We start from the raw sequence: 15,873 nt of genomic DNA, 5'->3' as shown, positions 1-15,873 counted from the left end.
AAAAACTTATAGACAGAAATCCTTCCATACAATATCACACGATCCTCTTCCTTAAGCTGAGAACAATATACCCTATTTCACCCTTTTCTTGATGGCTAGAGTCATTGTTGCCTGTAGAGAATGGCTTCAATGGTTATAATCCCTTATTACTAGGCTGTTTTTTTTTTAGTTTTTATGTTTGCTTGTTACACCTTTTCTGCCACAGTAATATCTGTTACTTCTTGCTGTTGTCAGTGGGTCTGCTTCTAGCACTGATGTCTGTGCTTCTAATCTGTAGTAGATTAGGAAATCACTTTGACTGTTGGCCACCTTCTACTTATTTGTCCAGTTTTGATTAACTGTAGCTGTATCAAGTGAGTTACATGGGTGAAGTATCTAATCATGTCACAACACAAAGTCGGGCCATCTTTTCTTCTGTAAAATTTGGTAGAGATGAAAGAATTTCAAAATTTTATTGTCTCTGTTGAAAAACAGTTCCTTTTGCCAGGATGACTAAATTACTTTATAAACCCCTTATAAGATGACAGGGAAGGAGCATCATTACAATAGCAAACATTTACTGGCTACTGGCAGTATGCCAGGCTCTTTAGACTCCAATCTCTTCACAGAAATTTCCATCTTTCCTCCAAGGATCACAAATAATAGTGATTATTCCCATGCTGCAGATGAGAAAGCTGAAGGTAAAACTGCTTCAACAGCAAGCTCAAGATCACAAAGCTAGTATGTGCTATTTCTGAGATCTGACACCAGCCTATTTGATTTCAATCCTGTGAGCTTTCCATCCTTATTAAGTAGAAATAATCAGTGTTTACCTCTTACAAACCCCAGAGGCAATACTAACAATAATCATGACTTACTGTCTCCAAAATTCCATGAAAGAAGCACGTAATAATTAAGAAGAATCCTAGAGCTTCTTACTCTGGCTAAGATGGAGTATAAAAGACCACGTAGTCTCTTCTGGCTTAAACATAAAAAAATGAACAACGTAGATGAAACAACAGTTTTCAGATGCTGGACAGCAGGAGATGCAGGGAAACCTGCAGATCCAAAAAGCTCAAGGTGCCCCACACAAGAGAAACATGAAGAAAAGGACATGAAGGTGCACCATGATGAAACTGCTCAAAACCAGGGATAGAGAATAAATCTTAAAAGAAGTCAGAGAAAAAAGTCAGAGGGGCAAAGACAAGAATGACAACAGATTTCCTATGAGAAACAATGCGAATGAGAAGATGGCTGAGCAACATTTTTCGACTACTAAAAAACCAAAACAAACAAACAAACAAACAAAAAACAGTATGTTTTTCAAAAACAAAAGCGAAATAAAACATTTTTTAGACATACAAACACTGAAAGTTCTGTCACCAACAGATACACAATTACAAAAAAATGCTAAAGAAAATCTTTCAGGTAGAAAGAAAATAATACTAAATGTAAATATGGATGAGGAGCACTCAAAATAGTAACCATATGGGGGCACAAGGGTGGCTCAGTTGGTTGAGCGTCCAACTCTTGATCTCAGGGTCCTGAGTTCAAGCCCTGTGCTGGGATCCATGCTGCGCATGGAATCCACTTAATACCAAAACAAAACAAAACAAACAAATAACAAAAAAACCCAAATGTGTAAATATGTAACAGTGTTTCTTATTATAGTTGATCCTTTAACAACAGAGACTGAATAGCACTGATTGGTCCACTTACGTGCAGATTTCTTACAGTACTGTAAATATATTCTCCCTCTCTCTTTTTTTTTTTTAAGACTTTGAGAGAGCGTGTGCTCATACAGGGGAAGGATCAGAAGAGCGACAAGCAAACTCCATGCTATGTGTGGAGCCTGATGTGGGGCTTGATCTCAGGACCCTGAGATCAGGACCTGAGCTGAAACCGAGATTAGGATGCCTAACTGAGTGAGCCCCCAGATGCCTTTCCTTATGATTCTTAGCAAGATTTTCCTTTCTCTAGCTTACTTTATTATAAGAATACAGCACATAACACATGTAACATACAAACTATGCATTAATTGATTGGCTATTGGTAAGGCTTCTAGTTAACAGCTGACTTCAGTAGTTAAGTTCCTGGGGAGTCCAAAGTTATATGTGGATTTTCATCTATGTGGGAGTCAGAACCCCCAACCCCCACACTGTTCAAAAGTCAACTGTATTGAAATCTCTTTTAATATAGAATTGACTTTAAAGCAAAAATAACATTGTACTGTGAACTTTACAACATAAGGAGAAGTAAAACGTATGACAATAGTACAAAGGCCTACAAGGAGAAACACAAACACACTATCTTAAGATTTGTATGCTATACATAAAGTGGTATTTTCTTACTTGAGGATAAGCTGGGATATGTTACAGATGTATAACCATACATCATCAATAAATTACTAATAGTAAAATAGAATTACAGAAAAAATTACAGCAGGCTGACTACTGGCCCCAAAAGATGTCTTAATCCCTGTGACTACGTTACCTTACATGGTAAAAAGGACTTTGCAGATGTGATTAAATTAAATATCCCTATATGGGGAGATTATCCTAGATTATCTGGGTGGACCCAACATAATCAATCACAAGGGCCTTAATAAGAGTGAGGCAGAAGGATTAAAGTCAATAGTAGATATAGAAGCAAGGAGTCCAGGGGCTAATAAATGCAGGTAGCCTCCAGAAGCTGAAAAAGGAAAGGACCCAACAAGTCAAATAAGAAATTGAAAGGGAAATTAGAGCTGAAGGTTTATATAAGAGTTCTAACGTCTTTCAGAAGTCTTTCTTTAGGTCTAATATGGCAAAAAAAATTTTTAAGTAAATTGGTAAATTTCATTCATTATGACTGAGTGAAAATGAAAACACAACCTACCAAAATTTGTGGGATTCTGCTCAGGTTTTACTGAGAGAATATTTACAGCACTAAATACCTATAAGAAAAGAAAGGCCTCAAAAAAACCACTTCAGCTTCCACCTTAAAAAACTATAGAAAGAACAAAGTAAACTTCAAGGCAACAGCATAACATGAGGATTTCAGGGCAGAAATCAAACAGAAAACAGAACCCAAAATTGATCAATGAAATCAAGAGCTTTTTTGTTGTTCTTTTTTGAGATCAATAAAGTTCACCAATATAAAGTAAGACTGATCAGGAAAAAAAGAGAAATACACAAATTACCAATAGTGAGTGAGAAAGAAAGATATCACTGAAGGTTCTACAGATGGTTGGTTTACCATTAGGAAAAAAAAACACAAAAAACAATAAAATTCATCATATTAACTAAAAAAAAAAAAAGCTACATTATTATTTCATTAAACACAGGAAAAGTATTTCTGCAAACTCAACATCCATTATTTAAAACAAAAACCAAACAAAGCACCATGATCTCTCAGCAAACTAGGAACAGATGGACCTTCCTCAGTCTGAAAAAGGAGATCCAGGAAGAACCTACAACTAACATCATATTCAATGGTGAAAGTCTGAATGCTTTCCATGAGGTCAGGGACAGGCAAGGAGGTGTACTCCTAGTTCTATTCACACTGTACTGGAGATTCTAGCCAAGACAAGAAGAAATAGAGGCAAAGATACTGAAATGGATACTGAAATGGTAAAACAGTCTTTACTGCAGATGAAATGATAACACATGCAGAAAATCCCAAGAAATCTACAAAATAGCCACAAAGCATTGAGCACAAGAAGGCTGCAGGATACAAAATCCATGCCAAAACAGATGGTATTTCCACACAGCAGCTACAAACAAATAGAAATTAAAAACCAATACCAAATACAATGGCAACAAAAAGAAGGACATAGGGGTAAACTTGACAAAAGATATGCAAGACTTGTATACTTAGAACTACAAAACACTGTTGAGAGAAACTGAAGGAAACCTACAGGTAGACATACCATGTTTACAGATCAGAAGCTAATGCCATTAGGATGCTAGTTCTCCTCACAGTGAACTACAGTTTTAATCCAAACCCAATCATAGTCCCATCAGGCTTTTAAAAAAAAGGAAATTGATGATCTAATTTTAAAACTATATGGAAATGCTAAGGACTTATAGAAGAGCCAAAAAAATTTTGGAAAAGAAAGATAAGGTTGGAAGACTTACATTACCTGCTCTCAAGTCTTACTATAAAGCTATGGGGATCAACACAGGTTAGTCACAGTGAAGAAAACAGACTTACGTATCAACAGTAAAGAACTGGAAGTACAGAAACAGACCACCATACATAAGACCAGTTGATTTTTGACAATAGGATCAAGGCAATTCAATGAAGAAAAGATAAAATTTTCAACAATGGTGCAAAATAATGAACCTCTACTCCTACACCTCACATTACACACAAAAGGTAACTCAAAAAGTATCATAAACCTACATGAAAAACTTAATAAAGCCATAAGACATCTAGAAGAAAACATGGAAATTCTTAGTTCTTGTTTTGACAATTATTTTTTAATATAAGATGCAAAAAGCATCAAATTCAAAAAGAAAAATTTGATAAACTGTACTTCATTAAAACTAAGTTTTACTCTCTGAAAGTCACCATTAAATGTCAAAAATGGAAAGGTAAGTCCCATCTGAGTAGAAAGCACTACAAAACGTGTATCTGATAAAATACTTGTATCTAATCTACATAAAGATTTCTTATAATATAATAATATGAAGACAAAAAAAAGAAATGCTCAAAATATTTGCATAATTCTCCAGAAAAGATATATAGGTGGCAAATAAACACATGAAAACATGTCCAGGGGCACCTGGGCAGCTTAGTCGGTTAAGCAGCTAACTCTTACTTTCGATCTCAGGGTCCTGGGTTCAAGCCCCACATTGGACTCTGCACTCAGGGAGGAGTAGTATGCTTGAGGATTTTCTCTTTTCCTCTCCCCCTGCCCCCCCAACCCACACCATAATTAAATTTTAAGAAAATATGTCCAATATTGCTGATTAGGAAAATCATATTAAGATAGCACTATATGCTTGTTTGGATGGTTACAATAAAAAAGATTAATCATACCAAATGTGAGAACATGTGATATAAAGGTAACTCTCATGCATGGGGAGAATATTAAAATGGTATAGCTACTTTGTAAAAAGTTTTGGTAGTTTCACAAAAAGTTTAATATACACCTACCATAAGACTCAGACACTCTGCATCTAACTCCTTCCCAAGAGAAATAAAAGTATATATTCACACAAAGACTTGCATGTGAGTGTTAATGACAGCTCTTTACATAACTACCCAAAAATGAAAACAACCCAAAGTCCATCAACTAGTGAATGGATTTATAAATGTGGCATATCCAAGCAATGGAATACTAGTCAGTGATAAATGAATCAAACTATTGATAAACACCCCAACATGGATGAATTTCAAAATACTTATGCTCAGTAAAAGACAGAAGACAAAAAAGAGAAAAAGAGCATACATTGTATGATTCCATTCATATGAAATTCTAAAAAATGGAAAATATCCTATAGTGACAAACAGAACCATGGCTGTCTGACGACAGGGAAGGGGAGGAAGGAGGGGTAGATTATAAAGGAAAATGAGGAATCCTGAAGGTGACGGATGTTCATTATCTTCACTGTGGTGATGGTTTCAGGACACTACATCTGTCAAAATTTGGTAATCTGTACACTTTAAACATGTGCAGTTTACTGCACATCAATAATACTCGGTGAAGCTATGAAACAAGGAACTTAGTGCAATAAGCCCTCCATAAATGATTGTTTTAAAGATTTTACATATTTATAACAGACAGGAAAAAAAAAATGAAGAACCCAGATTGTTTACTTCAAGGAGAGCGGATTACTTATGTTGTTCTCTCCAGTCCAGAAGTGGGGGAAGAACTGAATGAAACCTGTTGGAGGCCACAGCACGGTTGGAGTTGTGGATCAAACCAGGCTCTGACTTGTGTCTCCTTTAAAGTCCAGATGCCTTGACAAGGGGTTAAGGACGGGAAAGTTGAGGAACACTGAGAAAGGGTCTGTGCTATGTGTCGTGCGCTCGCCTACGTGACTTCCACACATTCTCCCTACAGAAGGGAACAAGGTGGTCAGGGTCTTAAATTCTTAGTTGGTCCTTGTTGTTCCTGTACTGCCCATAACCCACTCCCTGGTTGAATGTAACTTCCTGTAATCAATAGTAGCTAACGGCCATTAGCCGTGACTACCTGGCATCACGAGATTTGTTTGTAGTTCATGTAAACTTGTCATAGGAACTTGCTGTTATCTGACTAGATACTGATGTATTATTACTCCTTCTATTGTGGTCTGCCTTATAAATGATTATAAGATGGGAAATAAAATCGGCACTGTTGGACATGCTCCTCAGTGCTCCTCCTGCCCCCATCTCTGTCTCTTAATTTCTTTTCACCATCCTCTTACCCTCACGTTCCTGGTGGATTTGTCGCGCCAGCAGTGACAGAAACCTGAAGTCCCTGGGATACCAAAAAAAATCTCACTGCCTTCCAAAGCAGAGAATCCATCCAGCCATAAAAATGTAACAACAATAAGCAACTAAAAAATAATTAACAACAACAAAAAACCCCTAAAAATGCACAATCACAAGAGAGTGCTCCAGCATTAAGGGAAAGAAACTCTAGATGGTAACTTGAAGAGTTGGGAGAAAGCTCCAGTGTTTCCACAGCACTGGGGATTTATACTCTATAGTGTTCCAAAGGAATAACTTTACTCTTCTCCCATACCTCTTTCCAGATAAGCAGTCTCCTGATCAATCCTTAATTAACAGATCTCCAAGGCAGAGGGACAATAATTTATTTATATTGAAAATTATATTGAGTGCTTAACTAAGTAAGTATGAGGCATTCATTTAATCCTCATTACAATCCTAGGAGCAAACTGAGGCGCAGAGGACATAGTTACCTGCCCGAAGACATATAACCCGTAAATGATAGAGCCCGACGTCAAAGTCAGGCAATCTGACGCTGAAGTCTGTGTTCTTTACCACAAAACTATCCTACAATATGTTCACCTATTAGAAGAGACATGTTTTTTTACTTTACAACATGCTGATGCTGAAACTCGTATGTTAACACTATGTTCTTTGCCCTAAGACCCTAAGATGCTAATGACAATATCTTGAGAATTGGATTAAAGTACAAAATGATATATTTTCAGCTAGAAGACATTTTATAAATTATTACAATTTCTTTAAAACGTAATTCTATTAGCTTAGAAACCACTAAAATGGAATCCTTGAAATAGATCACTCCTTTATTCAGTTTTATGATTAATTTAGTCCCTCTAAATGAAAGTGGTTTTACATATTGAAACATTCTTTATAGGAAAAAGAAATCTATTTGATATTTTAGTACCCAACATTTCTTTTTAAGGCAAATTCCTTTCCTGCAATGTAAGACACTAAGAATCAATTTTGCTTCTTCTACAGAAACAGATAAGACAAATGCACATTTCTTCCAGAGCAATTTACCTTGAAATAAATTTATATTTAAAAAAAGAGCACAAAACTTTTTAATAATCAATGCTGCACAATTATTTATTTTCACTATTAAATGACACCGTTAGTTGGTTGCTTAGATATATTATGCACATAGTCAACTTTTCTTTTCCCATATAAGACATTACCGAACACCTGCTATATGCCAGCCACGGTTATATGTGGTAGAGCACGGAACAAGACACACAAAAATCTCCATGCTCTTGGTACTGACATTCCAGAGGGGTAAGGTAGATAACAAATAAAAAAATATAGTGTATCAGATGGTCAATTTAATAAGACAAAACAAGACAGGGGTTAAGAGTGCTGGGTCTTGGTGGGGCAGCTGAAAAGAGAAGCATATAGCTGCCTTTTAAATAGTCTGTCTTCAAAGATCTTTAGTTGAGATCAGGAAAGGAGAATATGTAAATTAAGGTGGGGATGAACAGAAATTTGATTCACCTCCTTGCCTCATGAGAAAGAATCATGTATAACAGATTACGGTAAGGTTGAGGGTTAGAAAGTCTCTTCAAGTGCCTAAAGGTCAGATGAGTATTCCCAATGTCCAAAAAGGGCTAGATGAAAAAACCTGAACGGAATCACAGTGTTATTCAGCTTCTTTCCACTACCTCATGATCTCACCAAAAATAAGACATTCACACTTCCACCTCTGAGTTACAGTTCTTCAAAGAAGAAGGTGGTTCAAAGCAAAAATCACTATTAACATTCTACATCAAGGAATATGTACCATATGAGAATTGCAAAATAAAGTTATAAATCTGAAACTAACTCTGTCAATTCTGTCAATAGTAAAGTTAGATAAAACTAAATATATTTTTAAAGCATAAAACAAAATGTAGCCCAATAATAAGAAATGACTAAGTTTCTAAACAAAAAAATCAGTTGTGTGCACACCAAGCCCCTAGATTTTTCAAACAAATTTCCTCAAACTGTTCCGGTAGAAATGAAACGTTTTTCAATTATTGCACATACAAGCATTAGACTGTACCAGTTTTAAGCCAATTTGTCTCTTGTGTGAAAGTAATAATGCTGATAACTTTATTATTCTGTTGGAGTCACTTAACAAATTGCTACTCATCTAAGCCAAAGGCTAAGGGCTCTTCTAAAGTTTTAGAATTACAGAGGAATCAAACAAAGGCCCTTCAGCCATTAAGTGTCCCGCTATGAAAAATTCCCTTTACAAAATCCCTGATAAAATGGGTTTCACTGTTTGCCACCATTTAAAAAATATAAGTCCCTCCTTATTTTAAATCCATACCTGTCTCCCTCAATTACCACATATTTGTATTAGTCTTTTTTTAGAAATCAAAATAAGCATCCAAGGCTTCTCTTCTCCAAATGAAACATGCCCAGTTCCCTCAAATATTTCTCCTGTAACAATGGCACCTAAGATGCATGTAACACTTTATTCAAACTTCATCTTAAATCTCTGTGTACACTGGTATTTCATTTCTTCACTTAGTTCTTACCAAATGCTTAAGCTTAACAATTAATCTCTTTAAAAAGCATAAGTTTTTTCCATCGTTTGCTTGTAGAATGATTTTCTGAATCTAAATGAAGTTCTCATAAATCATGCCAATAACTCAGTCATTACTGGCATTATTTACTTATTTTTGAAGGAGTGGGCCAGAACATGCACCACTAGATTAAAAAAAAAAGGTCACACAAAACAAGTAGTTTGTCTAGCACTGATGCATAAACACGGGTTTATTCAAGAAGTGGTCTATTAACCAACACGCTGGGATGCTTGTTAGAAATGCAATTCCTAGACCTCTTGGGACTATGGAATCAAAATCTCTGGAATGGGGCCTGGAGATCTGAAGTTTGAAGAGCCACCAAGGAGATCCTTGGATATCCTAAGATTTAAGAATCATAGCCTGAAGATTGAAGCTGGGTTTTTTTTTTTTTTTTTTGGCCTCCTAAAAAAGATATTTTAAGTATCTTACCTGTAATCCAGGAATAAATCGACTATCCTTTTCAACCACCAAAAGTTCAGCAACATTGGCATTAAGAATGGATCTTGTGATTCCCCCTGGCCCAGGGCCCACTTCATACACATAAGCATCTGTCAGATTCCCAGCTTTCTTTACAATTTTATCTAGGAAAAAGAATGTTTTAATGATTTTGATAAATTTCAGTGTGCAAAATTTAATAATTTCTATAGATTCTCATCAACCGTTATTCAAGGAATCCTCTATACCATATTTGTCTGATTATTTAACTCAACCTAAACCAACATATAGTGGCCATTCACTATGTGATTACAACACAGTTGTATTGTATTATCAGTCCCTTAACAAAAATAGGATTATTATGACAAACTTCCTAAATTAAATATAGTTAATACTGTATTTTCCTCCACCAAACCAATCAATCAGTTCCTAAGAACCGACCAGGTAATCACTCACCATCTCTCTACAGTTGCCAAATACTGAATATTTGAATAAGTAAGACTAGTTTTACATTCAGAATTTCCAATGCTGCTAGTTTGAAATCCCAAAGCAAAAAGTGCTGGCAGTCTCACTTTTACCTGTAGACATCTAGCTGGTCCATATGGCCACAGCAACAAGTCCCTAGATCATAGGACTAGCAGAAATACAGATTCTTGGTCATTTTTAGGAAAAAGTTAAACTTCTTAGTGGAGTTGTTGTAAGCTTTGCAAATATGCAAATTAATAAGGAAAAGTTAATGTCTTAAATTAACTTCTTTGACTTAGATGACCTTAAGAAATAATGAAAAAGGGGGTGCCTGGGTGGCTCAGTGTGTTAAAGCCTCTGCCTTCAGCTCAGGTCATGATCTCAAAGTCCTGGAATCAAGCCCCTCATTGGCTCTCTGCTCAGCGGGGAGCCTGCTTCCTCCTCTCTCTGCCTGCCTCTCTGCCTACTTGTGATCTCTGTCAAATAAATAAAATCTATTAAAAAAAAAAAAGAAAAAGAAAAAATGAAAAAGATTACAGAGGATTCACTGCAACCAATTATCACTTCTGAAAAAACATATGATGGGCTGGTCTAATTATTGACTGAGATACTAAAATCCAAGTAACTGGGCCTCCTGGGACAGTGGAAATTTAGCCACTGAAAACATACCAGCACTTCCTCGTAGTGTTCACTGAGACTGTATAGTACCATTTTTGGAAATAGAAAGCAAAAATGGTTCTTTTAAAGATTTTTAAAGATTTATTTATATATATTTGTATTTATATAATCTTTTTACCTATATATTTATATCTATATAAATCTATATATTTATCTTTTTAAAGATTTATTTTATTTAGAGAAAAAGTGAAGGGGAGGGGGAGGAGAGAGTCTCAAGCAGACTCACCACCTCAAGATCATGACCTGAGTGGAAATCGAGAGGAACACTAAACTGACTGAGCCACCCAGGCACCCCAAAATAGTTTTGTCTCTTAACTGGTGCTTAGAGGGAATTAGCATATGCCCACCAACCATTTATTTTAGGTGCTTTACATGCTTTCTCACTTGGATCTCACAATCCTTCCAACACATTAAGAACTACTATCCCAATTTAACTTCTCTGAACTTTTCTATTTCCTTCTTAATGTTTCATCGTGCAAGGTCATCTAGAAAGCAAATGAAAGAGAGCTGACTCCAGCTCAGGTGTAAATTCTAAAGCAATCCTTCCTCCACTATAGACCAATGCCTTTTAGAAGGCACACAACTGATACATTAAGCACAGGCATTACGAATTTAACATTCTCGTTCTCTTAAATGGAGAGCTAGTCTAGTTGAGAGGTCAGGGACTCTGCCCTCAAACTTTCCAGGTATAGTAAAATACAAATGAATATCAAAGCGGCACTATCAATTCAGGAAGCATCTGCTCCCACCTGAGCTTCTCACCTCAAACCAAGTACTTTAATCTCCCTTCACTTTGGTTCCCAGAGAAAAGGGAATAGTACCCACATTCCAGAATCTGTAAACAAAGCACTTCTTTTCTACATTTAAAATACTAAGACCTCTATTTTCCATCTTAAGAATGGTAGTTTATACCTACAGAACGTGACTAATGACTGGCAGACAAAACTGGTTCTAGTTACTACTAGCACTAAAGAATTTTAGCGGTGGGTAACCCTTTAAAGATCCTGTAATAGGAGCCTTCCTCCAACTAACAGATGAGAAGTTGAAGCTTAGTTAAGCTATTTTACCCAATGCTATATTTCTACTAGCAGAATAAAGACTCCACATCCAAGAAATGACATCTTATTGATTGCTTGTGAACTATACTTAACTGAAAATGAACTATTTGTGTATGATCTCTCCTATCTTTGAGCTTCTCGAGAGGCGCCAAATGGAACTAAATATCAAAACCTCAAATACGGTAAATATTCCAACAGTGAACTAGTGGACCTATTTGTAATACATATTATTCTTGCAACCTCACGTTTCAAAAGTATCACCAAGAAATGGGGGTGGCAGTTAAATGGGGGTATACGTCTGTCACAACTCATCAAACTCTACACTTCCAACTGGTTAATTTTATGGCATGTAAATTTTACCTTACAAAAAGTGACTTAAAATAGGGGTGGGAATATAAACTTGCTAAAAATGTAAGCTCCCTGAGGACAGACTTCTGCCTGGTTTACTCCCCCATTGCATCTCCACCACTAGCACACAGTAGCTTCTCTGACATGTATTTACTGAATATTGCGCCCTCGAGGGTTTTGGATTCAACAAGTAAACGTTTAAATAACGTAATCCCACGAGTGATACTTTTTCAATATGTTACTTAAAAATTCTTCGCACTAATTTAGATTGATAACTTTACATTGCATGAGCAGCCAAACCAGCCACACACGCAGTACCCTTTCACTAGTGTCAACACACCGAGATTCGAATTTCCACAACCGCCCTTCACGCGACGCGACCCCTGCCTCCCCTAGTGTCTGCTCGGCGTCTGCACAACTCGCCTTCACCAGCCCACGGCGAACGCCCGCGAGCACGCCATTATGTCGGCGAAGAAGACATTCCACGCGTCTCCTGCGGTCCTTTCAGGACAAAGCGGTAGAAGGACCTGCCCTAAGGCCCCCTGCACACTGCCTGACCCCAGACACCCGCCCACAGGGTCCGCGCGACACCCCCGGGGATGCGGAGGGGCACTGAGAAGACGGCCACCTGTCAGCCTCAAGTCCAGGAGAAAATTCTGGGACAGCTGCTTCGCTGCTTGCAGCCTGAATAACTTAATGATTTCTCGAATCGTGGGCAACGGCGGGAGACGGAAAGCGCTCAGCGTCCCAGAACCAGCCATGCAGCCCCGCGCCACAGTACCAATCCCACCACGGACTTTTCGCGCTGCCCTTAAATCATTCGCGGAAAAGGAAGTGGGGGGGCGGGAGCGGGGAAATCATTAAGGCCCGCCTCCGAGCCCACCTTATTGGTCGGATATACTTCGCCGGAAGCGCTATGGACAGAAAGGAAATCTGGGCGCACGCAGAGCGCATGCGTCGAGTCTTGCTAGGCGCGGGGCAGGCTGGGTGTGCGCTGCTTTTCGCCCTTGAGGGTGTGAAGGAGCGGGGAGGGCGGGGTTTTTCCTGGGTGGGCGGTGGCCAGAGCGGCCCGGGGGGCGGGAACGAGGCGGGGCCTGGACCAGAATGCGGAGTGGCGAGTCAGAGGATCTTGGAGCCCAGAAACGCTCCGAGGTGCATTCTCGCAGAGAGCCGTGCCTAGTTCCCCTCTGTGGATGATTGCGGGAAAGCCAATGGTTAGAGGCAAAACTATTGGTTGCTAACGATTTTCTCATGTTAGATGTTTTTAGAACGTTAGCATTGTAGGTGCCGGATGGCAGGTTTCTAACTTCTTTCAACCTTAGTTTTTTTCATCTGTTAAATGGAGATATTTTTTGCAGGAACGTAAAATTGCAGGAACTAAATGATAAAAGTCGCCTGGTGTACAGACTCAGAACACAGTGCAATGCACGACATGCATTAGGCCCATAATCAATAGTGGCCGTTACTACCCTAATGATCTGGCGGATGAACGCGGCCAGAGAGGTTAAAGGATAGGCGCACAGTTTGCAGTGAGGTGGCCAGAGCAAATCCAATTCTTCTGCCCCGCTCTACACGTATCCAGTCAATGAGAAAAACCGCCTTGTTTAGATTTCGGGAAGTGTTTTCGCGTATAGCGAATATTTGTTTTTGAGCCTTTCTTTCACTAACAGTTTTACCATATAAACATTACTAGTCTCAGAGCGGAGAAAAGAAAAACTCAGAGAGGTGATATAAATTAATTGATAGTCACAAAGCTAGAAAATTGTGGAACCCAGATCCAATCTAAGTTTCTGGACATGCGTGGTAGCTGCTCTTCCTGGTCCCCTGCCCTGGAAGTGTTAGTTGCCACTTCTTGTTGGCCTTCCCATAGTTTTCTTACTGCCCCTCCATGCTCCAGTTATTGTAACCTCTTCTTGCAGTACCTGGAAAGGTAAGGATGAAAAGAAAGGGAAATAAACATGATAATACTAATAATAGCTAACATTCATTGAGCTTTTCCCAAAGTACTAGGCTTCACAGTTGATTGCTTTACAGCTATTGTCTCATTAATTGTTACAAAAATAAGGGCTCAGAGAGGGTCAGCAATTTATCCTAGGCTGCATAGCTATAAAGTAGTGGAATTAGGATTTCAATCCACAAGCCTATGTCCAGAGCCTGCTTTTTAAGCAGAACAGTCCATGTTGAGAGAGCATTTGACTTGCCTAGGGTGGTTTCATCTAAGTATAAAGACTCAAGTATGAATTCTGTCTATTAAAACAGAGGAAACAATAAACAACAAAACAAAGGATTGAAATTACTCTGCTATATAGGAGAATTTAGCTTTTCTGACTCTATTCTTTTTTCAAATTGTTGCCTTGATCACAAGCGAATCGTAACATTTTTTTGATTTCTCAGAGTAGTATGTTTAAAATAAAGCTAACAGAAAACCAAGTAACTGCAGATATGATATGAGTGAAATCGATGAATGAATTTTTCATAGAGATCTCAATGGAAAACCCAACCACAGTCTCTTTTAACTATGTTTAAAAAGAACTGTGAGATAATCTGACATAGCTCCTAGCTTTAGAAAACTGGAAGGTGACTCCCAAAGAGGTAAGGTGATTTTCCCTACGTAGCACCGAAGCGGAGTTTGAAAGCCTTAACTCTTGATTCAGAGTCCTTATATTCCACAGCATACTGGGAAAGGCGTTCATTCACAGTTATATTGATTATTTCATTTACTCCTCGTAGTGTTCTTATGTGAATGAGATTGTTACTGTTTTACTGTGAAGGAGGTCATTTGACTTACCCTATGATCATGTAGCAAAGTACAGAAAGAAGATTTTAAGTTTTTGTTTTTTTTTTCTGATTCTGATCTCATGGGCCACAGCCCTCACGGTAAATTATTTTTAAGTTAACCACTGTATGTTAATTTTATAAGCTTTTTTTAAATAAATGGAAGATGAATCTGAGTATAAAGCTTAATTTTACAGTTTTCCTATGGCTATATACTAAAACAATCACAATAAATAGAGGCAAAGCTATACAACATAAATGATGCAAGGGGTTAACACTGCTCTGGATGTAGACTGGCAGGATTTTGTTTTCTTAGAGTTCAGCTTACTAAGGTTATAGTGTGTCATGTAATGGTTTTCTCATCAATTTTGGGGATCCAAATTACCACCAAATTTTTGCTCAGAATTTTTGCCATTGTACCTTGCCTTTCCTTTGGAGGAACATGGAAGCTACCTATTAAAGTCAGCTTGTATCTATCTGTTTTCATTAACTTGGAGACAAATGAAGTTGAATTACTTGGCACTAGTGCTATCCTGACTATATATGTTGCATGGCAGTTAGGTTACAACCCATTATTTACAAAGTTTCCCAGGCTACTTCACTTAATTCTCATTTCAATTCTGTGATATAGGTTTACAAAGATATCAGGTGTGCCCTGTTATGGTGCTGGTAAGTGCAGCTGAATCTCAAATTCTGATCTTCTGAGTCTACTCTGGTCCTTTACCTCCGGCATGTGTTAAATAATTGTTGAGCTGAATTTTTAAAATTCCATTTTAGAAGAATCGTCCAAGTTTTTAAAATAGTTCTTGAGATCTAATTTTTATCATCATAAATACTGATCCTCAGTCCTTTAATTTTCAGAAAATTATGCATAACTCCCTACAAAGCCTATGAAATCAGCAGGGGGTATTTTAGTAGTGTATTTCACATATTAATGCAAACAGTTTTATCCCTTAAAGAGAAGTATGCAGTTTCATCAGTTTTGAAGCTTTGAAGTATCTGCTTCATCTAGATACAGATTTTAACATGCTAAAATATTATAATTAATACAGAAATTACTAGCCCCACCTATCAGTGAAGATGAAGAACTACAAATGATTCATATTGCACTGCAATACAGAATTTTA

General features: G+C 37.6%; 1 protein-coding gene across 3 annotated transcripts in view; it reads right to left on the bottom strand.

Annotated features, from left to right (window-relative positions):
- TFB1M (transcription factor B1, mitochondrial) overlaps positions 1–12,786 on the bottom strand; it is a 79,058-nt gene extending 66,272 nt beyond the window's left edge. For all 3 annotated transcript variants that reach the window (XM_044243497.1, XM_044243505.1, XM_044243487.1), the window contains exons 1-2: positions 12,600–12,786; positions 9,417–9,568 (exon numbers count right to left, since the gene is read on the bottom strand). In XM_044243497.1, the coding sequence (XP_044099432.1) occupies positions 9,417–9,568; positions 12,600–12,732 (285 nt within the window). In that variant the 5' untranslated portion in view covers positions 12,733–12,786. The remainder of the gene's footprint in view (positions 1–9,416; positions 9,569–12,599) is intronic.
- Positions 12,787–15,873: the final 3,087 nt, after the last annotated feature.

This window comes from Neovison vison, chromosome 1 (genome assembly GCF_020171115.1).
Source record: "Neovison vison isolate M4711 chromosome 1, ASM_NN_V1, whole genome shotgun sequence".
Classification (NCBI taxonomy): Eukaryota; Metazoa; Chordata; class Mammalia; order Carnivora; family Mustelidae; genus Neogale; species Neogale vison.
Note: the sequence above shows the minus strand (reverse complement) of the source record. Positions and strands in the feature narration are given on the sequence as shown.